The 23,534-nt window shown below is 40.0% G+C and overlaps 2 protein-coding genes across 3 annotated transcripts in view; one reads left to right on the plus strand and one right to left on the minus strand.

Annotated features, from left to right (window-relative positions):
- Positions 1-10,525, minus strand: part of LOC306986383 (alpha-2,8-sialyltransferase 8E-like) — a 15,198-nt gene extending 4,673 nt beyond the window's left edge. For both annotated transcript variants that reach the window (XR_013794967.1, XM_079589578.1), the window contains exons 1-2: positions 10,387-10,525; positions 9,756-10,027 (exon numbers count right to left, since the gene is read on the minus strand). Coding sequence is in view for 1 of the 2 variants with exons in the window: in XM_079589578.1 (XP_079445704.1) it covers positions 9,756-9,825 (70 nt within the window). In the remaining variant the exon portion in view is untranslated. The remainder of the gene's footprint in view (positions 1-9,755; positions 10,028-10,386) is intronic.
- Positions 10,416-23,534, plus strand: part of LOC306986000 (uncharacterized protein) — a 25,379-nt gene continuing 12,260 nt past the window's right edge. The window contains exons 1-6 of the mRNA XM_079588832.1: positions 10,416-10,733; positions 11,194-11,373; positions 14,461-15,017; positions 18,999-19,094; positions 19,505-19,738; positions 23,142-23,292. Coding sequence (XP_079444958.1) covers positions 14,463-15,017; positions 18,999-19,094; positions 19,505-19,738; positions 23,142-23,292 — 1,036 coding nt within the window. The 5' untranslated portion in view covers positions 10,416-10,733; positions 11,194-11,373; positions 14,461-14,462. The remainder of the gene's footprint in view (positions 10,734-11,193; positions 11,374-14,460; positions 15,018-18,998; positions 19,095-19,504; positions 19,739-23,141; positions 23,293-23,534) is intronic.

Genomic DNA, 23,534 nt, shown 5'->3' on the forward strand with positions numbered 1-23,534 from the left:
TACATTTTGATAGACGTCAGTCAAATTAAAACAACAAGAGGTTACTAACATTTTGCATATTTTCAAATAAACCTCCGTTCCTACATCTAAAAGTCCTGGATAATAGCACCCCATCCATTTCTTAGGAAGGGTGTGCACATACTTTTCAAGCTGTTGTCTCTCCGAGGTCATCGTCGTCACCTGGACATGTGATATTTGTACCATTAGATGTTATACATTTGTTATTATTCATGATTATCGTGGTTTTACAGTGTGCTGTACCAGCCATTATTGCCCCTTGTTGGGTCCCTAATTTACATAAACATACGTCGCCTAATTGTGGTTTCACTGCCCATACATTGTCAAAGTCTCTAGTGCTGTGTTCTGATGGGTTCTGACTTTTGACTTTCTTTGGAGATAATTTGATTTCTATAGAATTTTCACATTCAGTAATTTCTACATAGTACATGGAATTAACCCTATTAATTCTCCTAAATTTTCAGTGATTTCTTCTAATTCCAAAAACTCTTTTCAGTACTTTTATCAGTACTTCAGGTACTGATTACCTCCGTACACATATTGCCCTTGACATGGATCCTTACAAAAATACATGGTCTTACCCCATTTTCCCTTTGTCATTTTCACCTCTATATGCTATCATCTCGTGCTAGGCTTACAGCCACACCAATTAAGAGGATAAGATTTAGTGACCTATTGCCACACATTACAACCTTGTCAGGCGAGAAAATGTTCTTGTTTGAACGATATCAGTCCCGTTTCTCGATGTATTTTTGGTCTCAGGGCAGGTCTAGTTGATATGATCAGACAGGTTATTTCAATGCCCACGCCGTTAAAGTTCCACAAAGTCCTTGATACAGTTCTGATCACTCCTGAAATTGCACAATCGTCTCTTACTATTGATTCGTCTGCTCTCCAGTGACGGTGGTTTTCAAATTGGTAACCTACGGTATGACACGTCTCTGGTTAGTCTGATCTCTGTTTGGCACTCGTTAGCTTTGAGTGGGATTCTTCTTCCGTTGCAGCTACCCGCATGAGCTGATGCTTCTCGACAGTGCGTCCCATGGCATCCACGAAGCCCTCTCCTCGACTTTCACCGCATTGTGAGTTGTCAGCAAAACCTGGAATGGTCCCTGTCACCTTTTCGCCTTCCAATGCTTTCGTCTCAGATCCTTTATCAACACGAACTCTCCTCGGATGCTGTGCAGGGCCGTCTCAGCTGGCTCTGGAACTGCTGCCTGGACCTGTTTTGAGATATCACAGAACACCTTATCCCGTTCAACACAATATTGCAACATGTCATGCTCACAAATAGTGGTGTCAGGCAATGTTCGAGGATTTCGTGCTTCCCAGCCCCTCTTTCTCATTCTCATGTAAGTTAGCTCCTCCCCATTCCGGATGTACCCAGGAATGCTTCAACTGCTGAAATTGCACTGTTTACAAAATGTGAACCATTGCCACTTAATAATTTTTCAGGATTTGAAATTCCCATGGTGGGATAATTTCTTGTAGGAATAGTTTTGCCATTCCTTTTTTAATCTGCCTTTGTTGTTGGCATGGCTTCTACCCATTCTGAAAACATGTCGACTGCCACTACGCAGTATCTCTTTTTGTCAGATTGTAATAATTCAATATAATCGAGCATTACATTTGAGAATGGTCTCTGCGGCCTGGGATGGCCCCCTGTCTCATTGCCTGACCCCTGCCCACATTGTTAATACCACAAATCAAAACATCTGCTGCAAAAATCTGCTGCCACTGTGGAAAAAACTTTGGTAAATCAGTTATTTTGCATAATAGTAAACATCCTCCCTTTTGAGACATGGTCCAATCCATGCATCAAACTTGCATATACCTGAAAGAAAATGAGAAGGTAAACATGGTTTATTATTATTAGCTGGGGCCCCATTGTCCATTTTTTATATTCACGGCCTGCCTTGTAAATCTGCTGCCCTGTTTCCTTTAGAAACGTCATCACTACCCGAAGTATGAGCCTGGCACTTACAAACTGCCACTTCCTTTTTAGTGGATACTGCATTTTCCTTTGGTCTATAGTCGGATTTGGTCTTTATTTGAATCGGCTCACAATCTGCAATCAGACATCATTTTTTATCAGTAGCCCATAAACATTTTGGAAACTCTCTCCAACCCGTCTGTTATGACAGGGAGTTGTGTTAAACTCAGTCTGTTTAGTTTCACTTCCTCATCCAACACTGTGACTGCTCTCAAACTCTCAGTCTTTCATGACATGGCTGTTTAAATCAAACGGTATTTTCACTTTGGCAGATCATTCTTTTTTTTTGATCTATTATGACCCAGTCGGTCAGTTCATGGCACCTGGCCATGAAGGGACCCGCGTCACGCCATTCAGCCTTCACTGGTTTGGCCAGCGATATGAGGCTAGTGCATTTTCCATGTCATAAAACACTGTCTGTTTGTCAGTCAATTTCACATTCAAAACACACCATTGGTCAGTCCCATACACATAGTCAGTCGTCACAATTTCTATGTCAACATTAAATCATCGCTGTGCATATTCATCATCATGATCAGTGCTTACATGAGAAGTGCAATGTAAATCTGAGTCTCTCATAGATTCAGAAGATGGCAACACTCTGTCATGAGCCGCTTTGTGGTCAGACATGTGTCAGAAATTTGCCATTCATATACAAACAGAGAAAAATCCTCTGTGCTTTCAGTTTCATGCGTCATTCTCATGTCAGCTGATAAGCCCTGATCACTACAATGAACAGAAACACCCAACTTACAAAGTAAATCCCTTCGCATTAAATTCACTGGACATAACTTAGTAATTAAAAAACAATGCTTAATTTTTATTTTATTTTCCCCCTTCAATTGAACACTCAAGGGTTTTCGAATATTGTTCTATGACCACATGACCAGTTGCACTTCTGGAAGAAGTCGTCTTCCCAGATAGTGGAACTGGTTTTTCAAACTTTGTCGCTTTAATTACCAAATTGGAAGCTCCCGTGTCAAGCAGAAATAGTAAAGATACGTCATTAACAGTCATTTCTATCAAGGGTAAAGAAATATTAGCCTTATAGAAAAACCCTAGCAAGCAAGTCTTCATTGCATAGAGCAGAAATCAGAAAATAAAGGTAAATTATACTCATCTGCTGGAGAGACAGGAACCCCGTCGCTCACCCCCTTCTCCTTTCAATCCGCCTGACCCCCGCCTTCACCGTGTGGGCATTCATCACGCCAATGTCCTTTACGTCTGCAGTTAAAGCATATGTCCGAATCATTTTGTCCTCGTCTCATTTGTGGAAAGCTTCGTCCTCTTCCCCGACCACGTCCTCTCCTCTTCCTCTGCCATTGCCTCTCTGGTTCATTTGGTGATGGTTGGAGTTGTTGTTGCCCATATACACACCTTGCATTGTCACCAGGGCCCACATGAGGTCTTTGTCTTGCTTGGCTGCGTTGATTTTCCGCTGCACTTTCATGATGTCTTGCGTGTTGTCTCATTTCTACTGTGGAGGCAAATTGCCATCCGACACAGCTCTTTTGAATTGCTTTTGAACTATCACTGTCCAATCCATCCAAGAACAAAGTCTTTACTCTCATTTTCTGGAGGGCTGCAGAGTGGTGGCATGGTTCTTTGTGTGGTGCGTTAGGAACTGCTTGACCCCGTCCTTCTGCGGCGGCTGGAATCTGGTTAGGATTGCGAGGAGTTGGAAGATGAGCCGGATGCGTCCTGTCCTCCTCTCTTATTCTCACAAAACAAAAACAAAACAAAACAAAAATCGCCATAATAGGGAGAAGAAGAAACAATGTCAGATCCGTCATTTTCAAGATTGCTATGTGTTTTGTCTTTCTTCTTGACAACGTGAGTCGACCAATTTTCTTTAGTTTTAGTCAAATGTGACACACTTAAACCCCCATTAACCCATATTGCATTTTGCATGAACCTTTCGAGAAATCAACATGTTCTTCATCTTTCCTTCTTGAATTTTCATTACCCATTTTTACTTTTACAATTTTGTTTGTTCAATTTATATTTGCGTAATTTTATTTATTCTTTTATTACTTTATATTTATCTATCAATTTTCCTCGCGCAGCCACCCACGCTCTCCTCTACGTATTAACTTTTCCCTGGCGCAGCCACCCCACGCCCTGCCTTCATCCGTCGATGCAGGTCTTTCCAAATTGCCTTTATTCGTCAATATAGGTCTTTCCCAGACCAGTGCTTCTGTCTGGTGTTTGAGAAATTATTTCCAGGCCTATTCTCAAAACCCTGGCTCTTTAGGGAAATTTTAATACGTTTTGTGGTCTTATCCCGGACCTGTTTGGGAACTTGCTATCAGGTCTATCCCAAACGTGACTCTTTAGGAAAAAATATTCAATACGCAAATATCAATCAACAAAATTTGTCTTATTTGTTACATAAGAAATTTCCTCTCACCGTCTTGTGAGTCTCACTGTCTGTGAGTTCTTTAATTGCGTCCCCCTAGGTCGTCGTGAGGAGTTGAACAATTCTCTTTCCTTAAACTTGAGGATTTCGAGCCGTAGAGTGTTCTCTCGGGATGGCCAGTCAACTGTTCCCCTCACGACGATCATCGGTTTTGCAATCCCATCCTCGTCGCCATTTGTTGTGGAAATTATCAATATTCAAAAACCTGGATGAAGGAGACAAAGTCGATTCTCAAGAGATTAAACAAAGTATTTTATTTCATGCATGAAATAAGCGTTCAACATACAGACAGTGTCTAAGTATGAGAAGGCCCATGGCATTCTCACGCAGAGAGCATCTGACATGAGAAGGCGAAGGCTAGTCCCTTTCGCCCAGGTTATATACCCTAACACACCCTGTGTAAAAATCCTTTGTTACCTTAAATGGAGATGTCTTAGCTCATTAGCTCATGTCCAACCCAAAATTCTAACTGGTCTGAGCAACGTCATGTCTGCAAAAGTTTCCTGTTGTTAGCTGCTGCTCTCTTTCACACATCTTGTCTATCTTTAGTTCGATCAAAGCTGCGCACACATTTTTCACACATCTCAGTGAACATTTTGTTTCTTCAAGCTTGTTCTAACTTATATATAAGATATAAAAACTTAGTTTTATATCTTTAATAATGTGCTTTTTGCTTATATGATTATATTCTTTTAAATTCTTATGAGTAAACATTAATCTTCATCGTTAATGGAAGTTGTACCCATACAAAAGCAAAAGAAACACATCTAAATGTAAAATTTCCATAACAACACATACACATACACATAATAACAATACAACACATAAATTACCATAAATTACCAAAAAATCATTAAAAAACTTAATTGCCGCCGGTATGAAATAATTTCTATATCTATTTGATTTACACAAGGGGAGTCTGAATCTCCGCCCTGAAGGAAGGAGTTGAAATTCAGCACACAATGGATGAGTAACATCAGAAAGCACTACCTGGCCCTTCCTAGTTGTCCTGCACTCATAAATCTGTGAGATAGTCCTTAAATCGGTCCCCACTATCTTGCTACACATTGTCACAATGCTTGTCAGCTTCCTCCTGTTCTTTACATTAAGGTTACCATACCAGCAGACGATGGAAAAACTTAAAACGGCTTCAATAAAGCATGTATAAAACATTTTCATAAAAGAAACATCCATGTTAAAAAGTCGAAGTTTCCTTAAAAAATGCATACACTGAAGAGCTTTTCCTCTAATTATATCAGTACTTTCCTCAAATTGTAGTTTATCATCAATTATAGTCCCTAAATATTTATATTGTTTAAAGGGACACTAAGTAGGAATTACTCCCATCTAGTGGTGAATTCGTATTTTGCATCCAAACTAATTTTGCTCTCCAGCGCCTCGCTTTTTCAAATGCGCATTGCATCTACGGTTGGCGATATGTACCAAAAAGCTTTGACAGGATGTCTTCTAATAGCAATTCGTCGAGGGGGGGTGTTTTGAAACATTGTTATTAATACAAATAAATCATGAGAACATGAACTTCATCACTGCATGTGCAGGAATTGTAAAATCTTTTTTCTTATTAACTGAAGTAGCCTATAACGCAATATTTTTACTCTAATAGCTTATCTTTCCCCACACATATGAACTGTGATCATGCAATAACGTTAACTTTACATCGCGATGCTGAGCTACAGTGAAATGATAGAAAGACATTATCTGTGATAGCAATTCGCCTCATTCGCGCAAACTGGAGTAGAATGAGGCTCGCGTCTACCGCGCCGCGCTAAACAACGCGCCACAGGACATCTAGACGCGCATAAACGCGTCTTTACATTGAAATCACTCGCGCCAGACGCTCAAGAGTGAGTGAGTAATCATTTTAAAATAAAATTGACTTTAATCAAACCACGGATCCGTGATAAGTTTTGTGATCCGTCTGTTAGCACTATGATCACTTTGAGGGGAGGATAATAATTAAGCAGAGGCAGGGATACTTGACCAGAAAGGGGGATATCCCACGCATTTTACGTTCTATTTTTGACTTTTTTGGCGACGATGTTTTCTTCTCCTGTGGCTTGGCGTATGGTCCATAATAACAATGTAATCCAGACTTTTAAACTTGCCGGTGCAGTTTCAAGCGCCTCTCACTGCTCTGCACCTGCGTTTCGGCTGGTTTCAGTCACGTCACGTGACTGGCTGGCTCTGAACGAAAACGCGTTGTGGAAACGTGTTGGCTTAGTACTTTTTGTCCCTCTCTGCTATTATAGTTTTGCAAGATGGCGGAACTACATGGAAGCCTCCGTGGACCTACCCGTCCCATGTATATAAAGATAATTAATTCTTCATTTATAAGGATAAGTCAGATAATTGGCCGAGGTATTTGTACACCATTGAGGACATATTTATGAATAAAAATATTGATTTTAGATAATAAAATACCTAAAAAGATACTTAGTGTCCCTTTAACTACTTCTACCTGCTGTCCCTTTATGATTGAAGGCAACACAGGTGCAGAGCTCTTCTTACGGAAGTCAATAAACATCTCTTTTGTTTTTGAAGCATTCATTTTTAAAAATGAATCATCACACCATTGAATAAAATTATCGATCACTGGCCCAACATCTGGCTCAGACTCAGTGAGAAGAGACACAATCACAGAGTCGTCCGCAAATTTAACAATGTGTCTCCCATTAAAAACACTACGACAATCATCAGTGTATAAAGAAAACAAAAGAGGAGACAAAACGCAACCTTGTGGCGTACCCGTGGAGGACATAAAAATATTCGACAACACTCCATTGACCCGTACTCTTTGGGATCTATTAGTTAGAAAATCCACCAACCAGCACACAATATTTAAATCCAGTTGGAAAGTATCAATCAATTTTTTTTGCCAAAATGTGAGGCTGAACACAATTAAAAGCAGAAGAAAAATCTATAAAAAGCAAACGTGCATGACTTTTCTTGCCTTCTAAATGTCCTAAAATCATATTCAACAAGGTACAAGTAGCATCATCAACTCCTCTACCAGATCTATATGCAAACTGCATAGGATCAAGTGCTGGCTGTGTTAGGGTTAAAATCTCCTTCCTTACTATTTTTTCAAAAGATTTCATAATCAAGGAGGTTAATGCAACAGGCCTGTAGTCTTTAAGAGAAGAAGAATTAATTTTTTTCGCAATTGGTACCACAATGGCATCTTTCCATAAACGAGGGACTTTAGAAAGTTAATGATTCATTAAAAATAAATGAATAAATCCCTGAAAGCTGCTCTGCACAGTTTTTCAACAACCTACCACCAATGTGGTCAGGGCCTGGACTCTTTCTAACCTTGACCTGACTAAAACAGCTACGTACATCAGCCTCATTAATTTGAATTTTAACAGGAGTGTTCTGAATCACAGAATTTCCCCTATAATCAGACAATTCTCTTGAAAAATCATGATCGTCAAAACTTACATAAAACGAATTAAAAACATCTGCTAATTCATAATCAGATTTCCCTCCTAAACTAATACATTTTCTCTTCTATTTAGTTCCGATAATAGACTTCACTCCGTCCCAAGCTACATGAGACTTTCCATTTGTAAACATAGTTTCTATCTTTTCCTTGTACCGCAATTTTGCTAATTTCACCTCATTTCTAACTTGTTCATTGGCCTCTTTGTACCAAATACTGTCGCCTTGTTTAAAATAAATATTCCTTAAGTTAATAGAACTTTTAACTTGTTTAGTAATCCAAGGCTTATTGTTTGGAAAAACCATACACGTTTTTTTATGAATTACCAAGTCTTCACAAAATTCAATATAGCTAGTAACAGTTTCAGTAAGATCATCTAAGTCAGTACATTCGGATTTGAAAAAGTCCCAATCAGTACATTCAAAGCATCCCATCAACTCTTGAATTGAGTCTTCAGACCAAACAGGAACTAATTTCTTCTCTGTTTTTTCCCTTTTTAAAACAATAAGTTACAATAAGTAATAAGTAGAGGCTAGATAAACAACATTAATGGTCAGACTTGCCCAAAGGGGCTCTTAAAGGAACACTCCGACTTTTTGGGACTTTAGCCTATTCACCTTATCCCCCAGAGTTAGATAAGTCCACACATACCTTTTTCATCTCCGTGCGTGCTATAAGTCTGTTTGACGCACCCACCGCTAGCCTAGCTTAGCACAAAGACTGGATGTAAATGGTTGCAGCTAGCATACTAATCCAAATAAGTGACAAAATAACGCAAACATTTTTCTATTTACATGTTGTGATTTGTATAGTCACAGAGTGTACAAAAAACAAAGTCACATGAGACACAGACATATTTTAACCGTATAAATACTGGGAACTATATTCTCTGAAGGCGAAGCACTGCTACTTGGGCGGAGTGATAACCGCAGCACCTGAGATGTCACGCTGGTTTTGTTGACAGAAGAAACAACGGCGCGTCTCAGGTGCTGCGGTTATCACTCCGCTCAAGTAGCAGTGCTTTGCCTTCAGAATAGTTCCCAGGATTTATACGGTTAAAATATGTCTGTCTCATGTGACTTTATTTTTTGTACACTCTGTGACTATACAAATCACAACATGTAAATAGAAAAATGTTTGCGTTATTTTGGTCACTTATTTGGATTAGTATGCTAGCTGCAACCATTCACATCCAGTCTTTGTGCTAAGCTAGGCTAGCGGTGGGTGCGTCAAACAGACTTATAGCACGCACGGAGATGAAAAAGGTATGTATGGACTTATCTAACTCTGGGGGATAAGGTGAATAGGCTAAAGTTCCAAAAAGTCGGAGTGTTCCTTTAATGACGACTTATATGCCCCCTTAATAGACCCATAACAAAGAAAGATCCAAACATTTTCCATATCTGGTAGGACAGTCCACATATTGTTCAAAGTGTGTAAGTGATGTTTTCATTTTACAATGATTAAAATCTCCCATCACAATATTAGGTGCATCAGGGGAGATGCTTTGAAGCCGGTGTACCACTTTACATAAAATATCCGAGGCTTTTTCCACATTAGCCTTTGTGGATGTATACAACAGAACATCTAGATAACATCAGTTATGTGTTGTTAAATGTCTGTGCTTCACAACCCAGAGTCAGTTCCCTTGCAGAACTGCTGTAGCTTCAAATAATGATCGCAAATAAAAAGTGCACATGTTAAAAGAGGACTGAGAACTTTTGAAGCTACAATAAAAATCACACTTGTTAGCCTTTTTAAAATTGTTGTCTTTGACTCAAGTGAAACCATCTTTCTTGTTACAGGTTCTGAAATTACAAATGTAAAACATTATGAAAAAGTAATAAAATGAAGAAACATACCTGAATGAATAAAATCGTCATCATCATCGCTCTGTTCTTCCTCAGCTGTGGTTTCTCTCCTCATCTTCATCTGTTGTTCTCCAGCGTTACAGTCAAGCAGGTTTAATCGGTGGATCCATGACTGTCACACACACTCTCCTGAGCGTCTGTGTAACAGAGTAAAGTGAGTCCAGTGTGTGTGTCTCTGGATCTCTGTGTGTTCAGAGAATTGATCTCTGACGCTCCACTGAATCCTGTCCATCAGTCACACACACTCAAACCTCTTCCAGCTCCTGAGGAACACAGAATCACAGCGACTTTCAATTTATATAACAACTTCCTCTGAAGGAGACTATTTTAAAGAATAATAAACTGTTGGCAGACTGGATGTAACAATTTTAGATATGTCAAAATAGCAGTATCTATCATAGTCGTTCAATCACATGTTCATTGTACATATAAACATTGCAGTCATAATCTGCAGTCATATCAAGATGTTGGAATTGTAAGAATCGAATCAATAACGTTACATCAATTTGATTAGTTCATTACTCAGCAGAAAGAAAAGAAAAACGGGGGAAAGACAAACAAACACAGAGTTTCAGGTAATTCAGGCATTTAAGGATGAAGTGAATCTTTATCCTGTACAAACCTCTCGATCCCTTCAGTTTCTCTCCATCAGTGGCTCCTTCTCTCTCTTCAGCTGACGGATTTCTGTGATGAAAATATTAATATCCAGGATTGACAGACAGATTTCTTCAGAATCTGTGAGCACTGTGTGAACTTTCAAAAGTGAGTGAGCAGCTGCTGCTTCGTTTACAGTGGATAATAAACTACTAAATAGTGCATTAGCGCCACCTATTGGTAGCAGGCCTATATGGACCAGAAAACAGCCTTCATCTCTGCAGGTACCAGGGAGTCATCGTCGTTTCCAGCTTCTCCAGAATCCACACTGAGCCTCACCGTCCATAGCAAACAACAAGCACTGCAGACTATACTGTAAGCATATTTTAAATGTGTTAATATGTTTTATCCTCCCGTGAGCTCTTTCTTTAGTGGTTTTACCGGCGGGTAAAATCACATTTCCCTCAGGCGGACGGCCAAAATATCCGTTAAATTGAAATGGCTGAGATTCGCGCTTCAGGATCGTGACGTGTGTGTGCACTGCCAGACAACGCTCAGCATTTTATCTCCGTGAGGTTGATTTTAAAAACAACTAACAATCTTTTTTTTTTTTTGTTAGCTATTCGAAGCTTTTATACGTTTTATTGTTTTACCGATCCAGGAAATCAAAGCAAATTGCACTGAATCATGTGTTTATTTAGTGTGTGCCTTTTCAAACAAACTTCAATTGTATGTGGTGTAACTTGACATTTGCCACTGCTCTCTTCAAAAATTAAGGAACTAAACAAAACTACACATATATTCTAAAAGTTTCTTACACCGTTTACTCACTCAGCATGGATGGATTAGAAACTGTTTAATAATTATGATTATGGGCGGAGCTACAAGACGTCACTGCATGTGTGTAACGACTTCAGTGAAAGTGAAACTGAACAGATGAACTGGAAGCTTCTTCAAACAACATTTCCTTCCCGAAACCCTGAAATTAACAATCAAATCTGATATTCACTCACAGGTAAGCGATGGAAATGTAAGTTCAGTAGTTTAATAACATGACGCAGTATAGGAACGTTTGTAAAATTAAAGTCTGTGTTCATGTAACATATCAGAATCAGGAAGTACTTGAACTGCAGACAGAATAAACAAAGTTCAGTGAAAATCATAACTCCATTAAACAGAAATGACACGGTGTTTACAGATGTTTATTTGGTAAGTTATTTGTTTGAAAAATTACAATTTCACTCATGTTCTGTGTTGTCTTTTATATATCTTATGATGGTATTAAAGTCGGCATTAAATCAAAATTGACCCTATTTACTTTGTTAGCGGATATTACTAGTCTTGTGGTGAACAATTAATCCGTGCAAGTTAAAGGTGCTCTTGGTAACTTTTTAAGCTTAATAAATCCGTTTAGAAATCATTTGGATGGTTAAATAATCTGTTCTGGTGAGAATGGTTACTTTCCCCGCTCCCCCCAGCGTTCCCAGGCGGAAAACCAGCCTTGCAACATTGGGACTAACGTCCCGGTAAGTTGAAAATAGGAAGTCTCGTGAGAAGCGAGAACGAGCGAGAAAGAACGAGAAACACAAACTGCTTTATGATGTATTACCCACCTCGGTAGTCATAGCTCCACACGATAAAGTTGGTGCGTCTGGGACTCATTTGTTCACCACACCGGCTCCAACCACATGAGCAGCGGTAGAAAGGGGGAGGAGGGTGCCGGCGCGCCGCAAGTGACTTTAGGACAGTGATGTGAAAAATATACGCACCGCAGCTGTAGGGGGAGCTCGTTGAGAAAATCAGTAAAGCGGTGGCTAGAGTTACAGAGTGCCGCTTTAAAAAAATTGTTTGCCGAAGTTATCTTTAATCAAAGTCTGAAAAGTTACTTCCGGGTCTGGAATGGTTCTTTTTCTGATGACATAGGCTTGACGGCTTGGGTTGGTTAATCGCTTAACCACTCCCCTCAAACTGTTACTCTGCTATGGGCGAGAGATGGAGAGGAGGAGCGCTAAAGTAAAACCCTGCCCTCTGTTCAATATTCCGTTTCACTCGGAAATGCGTCACAACACTTCAAGTCGTTTGCAACTTTCGGTTCACGCGGACTTTAAAATGTTGTTGTAAAAACCTGTTATATTTGCTGTACTGTGGCTCCTAGTTTCTATTTAGTTTCTTCGGGTTTGTTATATTACTCAATACAACTGCAGTGCCACAGAGCCCATCTAAAACAAAACCAGCAGTCTCAGACCAGAAGTTAAAGGTGCTCTGAGCCTTGTTGACGTTTGAAGTATTGCCAAACAAAATGGAGGCTAGCTAGACCCTCCCTCCTCATCCCGTCCCCTAACCCCAAATCAATATTGTCGGTTATTGGCTGGAACACTGCTTGTTATGTTTCGTGGTCCAGGCTGGGCCAGTTTGTTTTTGTTGCTGTTTGTGGAGCCTGGGCTGTCTACAGTGACCACTTTTTTTTTTTTTTACAGTGTGGAGATGTTTGCTGTATGAGACAAAAAAAAGTTTTGTCCTAAAAAATGTGTGACATCGCTTAGAGCACCTTTAAGGTAGAGCTTATAGGCTCAGTTAGGGGTGGGCGATATGGCAAAAATATCATATCACGATTTTTTTCAGGAAAATCACGATTTACGATTTTATCACGATTCCTTTTCATGTTGGTTTTACTATTTTGCAAGTGACTGAGCATCACAGCCAAACTAATGTCCCTATTTTAAAAACAAAGCCTTAGGTAACAAAATATACAATAAAAAAGAATGGCAGACATTTAGGCCAAAGTGGCGAAGATAAAAAATCTGTGTCATTTTCTTTGTTATTAAAAATTAAGAACAAAGATACACATACACAACTTAATATACAAATTAAATAAACAGTGCTTTTTTCAGCTACAGGTGTATTTAACAGCATTGAAGAAAGTAATTAAATGAACAAATATGAAAATAAAACACAACATCGACTTCACTGTATAAATTTTACATTGATTCTTATTAAAGCTACTATTAAAGTTCTCAGTCAAGAGTGAGTGAGATGCTCTTTGTATTTTGTTGTTTTATTAACAGGGATAGTTCTCCAAAAATGTAAATTCTCTCAAGCCGCTTTAAACCCGAATAAGTCTCCCTCTTCTGTTGAAAATAAAAGTTATTTGGAGGAATGTGGGTAACCAAACAGTTGATGTACCCCAGTGACTTCCATAATAGTTTTTTCCTACTATGGAAGTCAATAGGGACCAGCAACCGCCCGGTTAGCCACACTCCTCAAAATATATTCTTTTGTGTTCAGCACAAGAAACAAATTAATACAGGTTTGGAACAACATTAGAGAGTGAGTAAATAATGACAGAATTTTTATTTTTGGGTAACTGTCCCTTTAAGGACAAGCGGCAGCATGTTTACTATTAGGGCTACTGTCACTTTAAGATCTGTGCGCAACGAGTCTACACGCATTTGACAAGCAGATTTTTTCTTCATTTTTTCTATTGTTCTTTCACTTTAGACATAACCAACTTTGTTTATGTAAACCTTGTGTGTATTTGACAGTATTAGCGCAATAAGACTCGAAAGATAACTTAGTTCAGTAACGGGCGCTGTTAGACATGCTTTTAGTGCATGTGCGCGTCGGGTGTTTCAGAAAAGCGTCCGTTAGAACAGCTCATCAGCAGCGAATGACATGTTTAACCGGCAAGGCTTTAAAGCGCATGCAAATAATTAATTTTTATGAACTACAGTGTCCCGTTCCTCTGCATTTCATGTGGATATACGTCGCGCTGTACAGTATGTTGAGACGGAGGCGCCAGAAATGCAAACTGATAAAATGGACGATCCTACGATATTTCTTCAAAAGCAGATCGTGGAGACATTTTAATCGTCCACGATCAAAAATCGTAATATCGCACACCCCTAGGCTCAGTGTGGTTAGGATTAGTGTCTGAGGCACTTCGATAGTATTTGACTTTGATATCGTTGGACATACTTTATTGTTGTAAGTTATAATAGTATTTAACATGCAACATACATAGCCTAATTCACATAGGCTATAATTATCAAAATTGGTCTCTTCAGCAATGTAGAAGATATTTTGACATTACTTATCTTTTCAGCCATGGCATCCTCCAGAGGTCCAGCACTAAATGAGGAGCTCCAGTGCTCCATCTGTCTGGAAGAGTTCACTGATCCAGTCACCACTCCATGTGGACACAACTTCTGCAGGACCTGCCTGATCAAGTGCTGGACGAACACACAGACCTGCTTCTGTCCACTCTGTAAAGAAACATTCAGCAAAAGACCTGATCTCAAGATTAATACAACACTCAGAGAGGTTGTGCAACACTTTAAGGAGAAGCTCAATGTAGGAGAATCTGAGGTGTTCTGTGACGTCTGTGACGGAAGAAAGCAGAAAGCGGTGAAGACCTGCCTGACGTGTCCAAGCTCTTACTGTGACTCTCATCTGGAGCCTCATCTCAGAGTCCCACGTCTAAAGAAACACAAACTCATCAATGCTGTGGAAAATCTGGAGGATTACATATGCCAGAAACACGAGAAGCCTCTGGAGCTGTTCTGTAGAGATGACCAGACGTGTGTTTGTCTGTTCTGCACTGAAGGAGAACACAGGACTCACAACACTGTTCCTATAGAGGAGGAGAGTCAAGAGAAGAAGGTAAAGAGATACAAACACAACACTTTAAACACCCCATGAAATGCAGTTTCGAGCTATCAGTCAGTCACATTCGATGTTACATCTATACTGACGTATAGATATCTCGCCTGAGAGCCCAATCACCTACGAGTAGTAACAGAACAAGCCAATGCACATTGGCGAATGAGATTTGCATCGCAAGCCACTTCCTGGTTCCTGGTATATAAGAAAGCGGTTGATGAGTGTTTGCAGGGTTAAGTGCAGCGGCTGTTCCCCTGGGCGCTTCAAAATCTAAAGAGCAATTTCTCTAAAACAGTAAACAAAGGTGTGGCGTTGCGTCTTTTTCAAGATGTCATTCCACCCGTGTGTTTCTGGATGTCTGGCCCCATCTGAGGGCCACGATCACTAGCATTGTTCGACTTGACCCAGAGCTCACTGCCATGATTTCCCAGGCCGCCACGAGCATTGGGCTCGAGTGGAACACTCCAAATTTCAAGTATTTAAGTCATTTTAAGATAAAACCCGACCTGAAATTCTGTCCCTGCGGAGAAATGCATCCTCACGTGCGTTCGCCTCCAAGATTGGTTTGCAGTGATCGACCTGAAAGACACATACTTTTCTGACGTATCTCGGCGACTGGCTCATTTGGGCCAAAGTCGCAAAATCAGTTATGCGAACACAGGGACCTGGTGCTCAGGCACCTCTGCCGTTTGGGGGTTCGGGTCAACTGGGAAAAGTTCAAACTCTCCCCCATGCAGAGAATCTCTTTTCTCGGTATGGAGTTAGACATGACAGCACGTCTCACGAATGAGTGCGCACAGTCAGTGCTGAACTGCTTGAATTTGTTCAGGGGCAGGAAGGCAGCTGCCACTGTAGTCAAGGTCCTGTCCAGGAACCCGAGACTGCCTGCCCGTCGCATACAGCATCCCAGCCCGTGCTGGAGGCATCTGTTGACACAATCACTTCAGCGAGAGCCCCCTCTACGAGGCACGCTTATGCTTTGAAGTGGAGCCCATTTGTTGATTGGTGGTCTTCTCGCAGGGAAGACCCCCGTAGATGCCCTGCAAAACAGGTTGGAGCGAAGGCTGTCTCCCTCCACCACATGGCTACACGGAAGCGATAAATAATTCTGTATTATACATTTTTAAGCCCAGACAAGTAGTTTGTTGAGGGTTGATTTGTAAAGAAGGACTACACGCCTGCGCACATATATATTCAAACGCGCATACCTATGGACTGAACACGTGATGTGCATGTGCGCAACGTCGGTGTCTGCACAGACGTTTGCGCAGAGGTTGCGTAGGTTTGTGCAGAGATAACTGATAATCGTTTGCACCTTGGAACCTATTTTTGGGAGTGCGTTCTCGAGCCACCTGGCACTATTTTGTGCGGATGGGCGGCCGAAGCGCGTTGAGGTTTTTCTGTTAGAACGGTGTCGTTCAAGCCTTAGTTAATACCTAATGATATTCGCAACGGAAGTGACTTTAGGTCTGCTGTAAAGCCAAAACAATCTCTGTTACTATAATTTCCTATTATCACTGTAAAGCTGTTTTGAAACAATTCATATTGTTAAAAGCGCTATATAAATGAATCTGACTTGACTTGTATGTTGCCGCAATCGCAGCACATCACAACGCAGTAGACGGTAAGTCTCTGAGGAAACACGACTTGGTCATCAGTTCCTAAGAGGCGCCAGGAGGTTGATTCCTCCTCAGTCACGCCTCATCCCCTCTTGGGACTTCTCTCTGGTCTTAACGGCCCTACAGAGAGCACCCTTTGAGCCCTTGCAGTCAGTAAAGGTCAAGATTCTGTCTCTGAAGACACTGCTCCTGACTCTTTTCACATCCATTAAGAGGCAGGGGGACCTGTAGGCCATTTCGGTCAACGAAGCGTGCCTGGAAATCAAGTCCCTGCCTGGAAACGTTCCCACAGTTCCCACCACTCCTTTCAGAGACCAGGTGGTGGACTTCATTCACTCGACGAGTTGCTTCCTCCTAGGCGTTGGCGCACGGCACCTCTCTGGCAGACATATGCAGAGCTGCAGGCTGGGCAACACCTAAATGGAGCCGGTTTCTTCCCATGTGTTGGGTACAAACAGGTAATATGAGGATAGGCTGGCTCTGTGTCTCGCTTGCTGTGCCATTCCCCTCTAAGGATGGGATACGAGCACCTATTCTGCTCCTCAGGCGATTTCCTCGACTGTTGAACCCTGGTGGAGTTCCTCCAGCATCCTCGGCAGTCAAATGCGGCCGAGTAATCTGACGCCAGGTCTAGTACTTGTGTGTATGCCCGGTTGGTCAGCCCCTGTACTAGACTAGATGCCTATATGTTGTGGTTCCCCTCCTAGAGGATCCCATATGTGCATTCTTCCACAGTATGGCTTCCCTGTTGGCGATCCCGTGCCTTTCACTCGGCAGAGTCCACTCTGCGATCTTTGTAACGGTATTGACTCCACCTCCCAATTTGTTAGTTCAGTTCGGCGTTATGTCGAACATGACTGACTGATAGGGAAGGTCTAGGTTACTAATGTAACCTAGATGCCTGTACACAACACCTGTAGCTCCGCAGAAACGTCTGGGACCCCGTCTCATCTCCTCAGCAGAAAACTTAATGTCAGAGTTTGCACACTGCCTTATATACCCAATGCAAATTTCACATTGGCGTGTTCTGTTACCACTCAAAGGTGATTGGGCTCTAATCTGAGATCGCATTACATCAGTTCAGTCCAATGTAACGTCTCAGTTCCTTCCTTCAGGGAATGGGGGGTTACATTAGTAACCTAGACATTTTCTTTCCTGTGTCTTGACATGTTGAAGAACCTGTCCCTTTTTATTTAAAAAAACAGCTAAATCCAATAGTCTTTCATGACATCTGATAAAGATCAAACCAGTCAGACATGGACTAAAAGATTCAAACTATAATTTTTGAATTCATTTGATCTTTAAATGGTAAAAAATAAGACTGTAAGAAGATGGAAAGCTATATCCAGTAGGGGTGTAACGGTACACAAAAATCACGGTTCGGTACGTACCTCGGTTTTAAAGTCACGGTTCGGTTTATTTTCGGTACAGTAAGGGAAAGAAATGCAAACATTAAACTGCAGGTTGTTTATTACTATAAACTTTTTTTTAACAGTTTGTTTACACTTTTTTAAACACTTTTTAATAAAATATAATAACATATATATAAAATAAAAAAAGAATAAGAAATAAAATACTGCTGCAAAGTTCTCCACTAAATAAAATACTCTCAGTCTCAAACCAATATCACATAATAAAATATAATGAAAAATATAAATAAATAACTATGATTACAGTGCAGCATTACCAATCCCAGCTTGTAGGCCTGCTCATATTTAAAAATTAAGGCTGGGAATCGATAAAAAAAATTAACTAATTAATTGCACAATTTGCTGTTATAAATTGCAATTCCTCAAATATATATAACTATACCAGCTCAGCAAATAGAAGTGTACTACTGAGAAATTTCACCTTATTTGAGCGGACTTTGCTTTTCCAGTGCGTGATCGGTACATGATTGGAGTGTTTGGGCCGTTAACGACAGAGCAGAACGCGCAGCGCAAACACGGACTCGAACATTGAGCAGAGAGCGCAGTGGGCCGACACACACACACACACACACACACACACACACGGAACGGAGAGTGCGGCGGCGCACGCAGAGCGGAAAAGCTTTTTTTCGCCCTGCAGTCTATTTCATTGGTTTAGGTTACAGTGACGACGGGTAAAACACTGGTAAAACTTTAGAATCAGCTGCAGGGCGGGATTTGCGCTGAACGCGGAGACTTCCGCCACTTAATATGTTCGTGTGGAAACACGAAAATGTACCTATGTTCCGCACACAAAATATTGCATTCAGTCATTCGGTACACACGTGCACCGAACCGAAAGCCCTGTACCCAAACGGTCCGGTACGAATACACGTACCGTTACACCCCTAATATCCAGTGATAAATGTTTCTATGTTTTTCTTTGTATGTAGAATCAGCTGGTTCAGACACAGATAGACATTCATCAGATGATCCAGGACAGAAAGAAGAAGATTCAAGAGATCCAACACTCAGTAGAGCTGAGCAAGGTTTGTGCTTCGATCAACCCGAGTTCATATCCTGACTCATGGTCGTTTCCATTCCCTCTCTCACTTTCTGTTCACTCTCTAACTATCCTAGCAAAAAAGACATAAAAAAAAGATATGCATCATAATAGTTCAATCTATTTAATAAAGGCATCTGCCATCATCTAGTAACCTTCATGTTGCTCCAAACACATGATTTTTCCCACAGAGCACAAATCTGCTGCGTTGAGTTGTATTGGAGTTCTTCAACAGCTAGTCCTCAAGAGCAGCAAAACATTTATTTTGTGTCACACATTTTAAGTGACATAAGGTTAATTAAAGATGATAGAATTTTAATTGTGGGGTGAACTATCCCTGTAAATAATATGTGAATACGGAATAGATTAACAAATATAACTGTTCTCATTCATCAGAGAAACACAGAGGAAGAGAAATCCTCCAGTGTTGAGATCTTCACTGATCTGATCCGCTCCATTGAGAGATGTCAGTCTGATCTGCTGAAGATGATGGAGGAACAGCAGAAAGCAGCAGAGAAACAGGCTGAAGATCTCATTAAAGATCTGCATCAGGAGATCACTGAGCTGAAGAGGAGAAACACTGAGCTGGAGCAGCTCTCACACACTGAAGATCATCTACGTCTCATACAGGTCTGTGAACAACTGTCATTATGTACATTATGTATAAAAACTGTCAATATTACAGGACAAACTCACTGTTCTTTAAGGTCCACCCAATTGACCCAACGATGATATCCAATGGTGTGGCTGAAGGTCTCCTGTGTGTTCTGTCTTTTCAGTGCGCAGAGTGATTTAATTTCAATTACACTTTTATCTGACTCAATTTTATCTTGACCTTGAATTTAGCTTGGAATTCCTATAGATTATTGGTAATTTATCTAGATATTTTATTATGTTATTTAACTCTTTCCTCTAGATTGTACTTGTTAATACGGATTGTAATGTTGCTCAGAGTCTCACGCCGGCCGTTAACTTGAATCTCACGGTCACAAACTCGCCAGTCTGATCATTAGTCGGAGCAGAGGTTATGACTAATAATATTTAATAGGCCGCCCATGCTTGCCAGTATTTTAATTATTAATTATTTTTCAAAATAAATAATAACCAGAGGTTATGGCTAATTCTATGAAGTAATGTTGCTTGCTATTATTTAAATTGTATGTTTGTCTAGCCCCCTATAGTGAATGCAACTATATAACAACTTAACTAAAGTCAAGCAGTTAGTCAGACATCTAGTATCTCGCCTGATGTGCTGCATGCTCAATCTAACCTGAGATCTAGTATGTAATCAACCCTGGACACAGATTAGCGGAAACATGGATACCACATAATCGAGTAGATTCAATAATATCAGGTAAATCAGGTAAATCTATAATGCCAATTACATAATTATGTCGAAGATAATAAATACAAAACAATACAAAATGCTCAGAAATAAAGAGTCAAATATGCATTCCTGACATGAAATAGGCAAGGCAAGGCAAGGCAAGTTTATTTATATAGCACATTTCATACACAGTGGTAATTCAAAGTGCTTTACATAGAAGAGATTAAGATAATTACATAGATAATAAAAGAAATAAGAATAATTAAAACAGTTTAGAAAATAAAATACAGTGCAAACAGTCGGACGAACAGTGGCACAGTGCTCATTTAGTAAATGCAAAGCTAAACAGTGGTAATTTAAAGTGCTTTACATAGAAGAAATTAAAATAATCAAAAGAAATAAGAATAATTAAAACCGTGTCTGAGATGTGGTGTCAGAATAGTGGGATTCCTTGGACGTGCCTCCTGGACCTGAGATCGGACGGTGTTTGGCCACCTGGACTGAGTAAGTTCCAGCTCTACCTCGTAAACTTGAGAGAGAGAGGCCGGCCGATGTCAGAGCCCCGGGGGGATCGACCACTGGAATCAAAGAACTCAGGTGGCTCCGAACAACATATCTCTGGGTAAGGTATAATTCTCCCTTACGCAGTGATGTTTGTTTGATGAATTTTTGCCACAACAATTTGGTTGAAATATAAAGTTCATTATGTATAAAAGACCTTCAGCATTACGGGCTGATCAGACTACAGAATCACCCTGAGTCCAACATTTCTATAAATACTCAGACCGAGACAAAACATCCTCCAAATGGCATGAACTAACAATTGGAGTTTGCATTAATCAAGATCCCAGATTTGTGTAGTTTACACCTTATTGAGGAGAGAAGGTGATTTGGATGAAAGACACTGGTAAATCCCTCTCCCTCGACAGTAACTAAAGTATTACTCTCTAAACTCTGTAACTTGTAGCTTTTGGTCTTTTTCTCTGGACTTGAGACCATTGTACCAATCACACTGAGACATTCAAATGATACCAAACATGACTGTAAATCCACTTGCATTGACAGAACATTGTATTTTTCATGTAATCATTCTGATTGAAGCGAAGGGATAAAATATAAAACCCTGTATTCTGCTGCCAGGCCATTAGATGGCGATGAAACACTATAGACTGAACACATAATACGCATGTGCATGACGTCATCGTCTTCAGAGATTTGCGTTTTTATCATTTACACGGAGACCGTTTTTAAAAACTTGTACTTGAGGCTGTGTTTACACGGAAACGATCTGAAGAGAAAACGCAAAAGTGGCGTTGCGTTATCACTTTTTATTCTGCGTTTAGACGAGCGTAATGGGGGGGAAATCTGCGTGCATATGGTGACGCAAAAGTGTGTGAGATTGGATGTAGTGTGCACTCCAGACGGCTAGGTGGCGATGTGGAGCACTGAAAGTGAAAGAGACGCTGACACAGTTCTTCATGTTTAATACGGTAAAGCTGCTGCTTTAACCCTCGCTGCTCTTCGTGTCGCTAAAAAATGACAGAATTTTTTTTTTTTTTTGTCAATGAAATTAATGCTATATTTTAGTTTGATAATGTTTTGTTATTTTCCTGTACTGGCGCATGCCTGTGACGTAAACGCGTATGCGACGCCTTCACTGTCTTGCAGACTTTCGCGTTTTTACCCTTTAGACGGGAACGCGATGGTGGAGCGTTTTTAAGATTTCCACTCTGGAGGGTGGTTTCACTTTTTTGCGTTTTTAAGCCCCAAAAATGCCGTCACCGTGTAAACATCCGATAAAATATTTTTACGTTTTCACCCGCGAGCGTTCTCGTGTAAACAGGGCCTTACTCTTAATTACATTCTAGTTAGTCTCATTGGTAACTAATTATTTTATATAATATTTTTGTATTTTCCATTTTAGGTAAAGTTAATCATTTTGTTGTTTTTTGACATTTGTATAAAATTTATGCTTTAAATGTTTATAGTTTTTATTTCAGTTGCAGTTTCAGTAATTTTAGGACATCAAGTTACACTAAATGAAAAATTAGAAATGTTGCCGTCTTTGGATTATGGGGGAAACAGGGAAAAGTGTGTGTGTGTGTGTGTGTGTTTTCAGTAAACTAAAATAGCCCTCAGTCAGAAACCTCCACGTCTGCAGCTTTACACACACCACACTTTAGTTTTATTCCTGTCTATATTCTGAAGGTGTTTACTAAGGGGTTTCTTAATACATCATTCACCTGATTTATACAACATCTTATTCCTACAAACATGATGAAAAAAAAAAAAATCTGTCTGTTTTTTCCCCTTCTGATTTATGGTGTGAAAAAAAAGATTGAAATCCAAAATCCCCTCAGTAAAAACCTTTAACTCTTAATATGTCAACAAAATCAAACAAGAACGTTGAACCTGGCTTTATTCAATATTTTAATATTTAGATTTCTGTTCTGGATATTTAATCAAATCAGTGCATATTCAATTAGACAATGCTTCATTTGCATATTTAAATATTTCCGAAATGTTTTAATACAGAAAATATAAGCAATTCTTCATGTAATCAATCAACTAGAGGAAGAATGGTGATATCATCCATATCCATACAGAGGTTTTGCCTCAACTGTGTTAGAAAGCTCGTGTGTAAAGCATATTGAACTGCTTTAAAAATAATGATCATATTTACCAGTCTTCTCTCTCCTGCTGTAGATGAGCTCATCCCTGTACACTCGTCCACACACCAAGAACTGGACTGAGATCAGGATTGACTCTGATGTGAATGTGAACTCTCTGTGTAGAGCTCTGACTGAACTGAAGAAAACTCATGATGAGACTCTAAATGAAAAAATCAGTCAAACTGGTATGTGAATATCAAATACAGTGTATAGATTATTTTTTTGTTATTAACTTTTTTGAAATTACATTTTTCAAGGATTTTGAGATCACCACAATTATTTTGTCTCAGTCTGCAAAAGATCACAATGTTTGAAAAATATAATCATAACTTAAACTTGCCATATCATTACTGTCCCGAACTGCTCCGAGACGAGGATCCAAATGCAGTATTTATTGAACAGGGAAATCCAAAGACGTAATCCAGGA

The sequence above is a fragment of the Phoxinus phoxinus genome (assembly GCF_949152265.1).
Source record: "Phoxinus phoxinus genome assembly, chromosome: 18".
Lineage (NCBI taxonomy): Eukaryota > Metazoa > Chordata > Actinopteri > Cypriniformes > Leuciscidae > Phoxinus > Phoxinus phoxinus.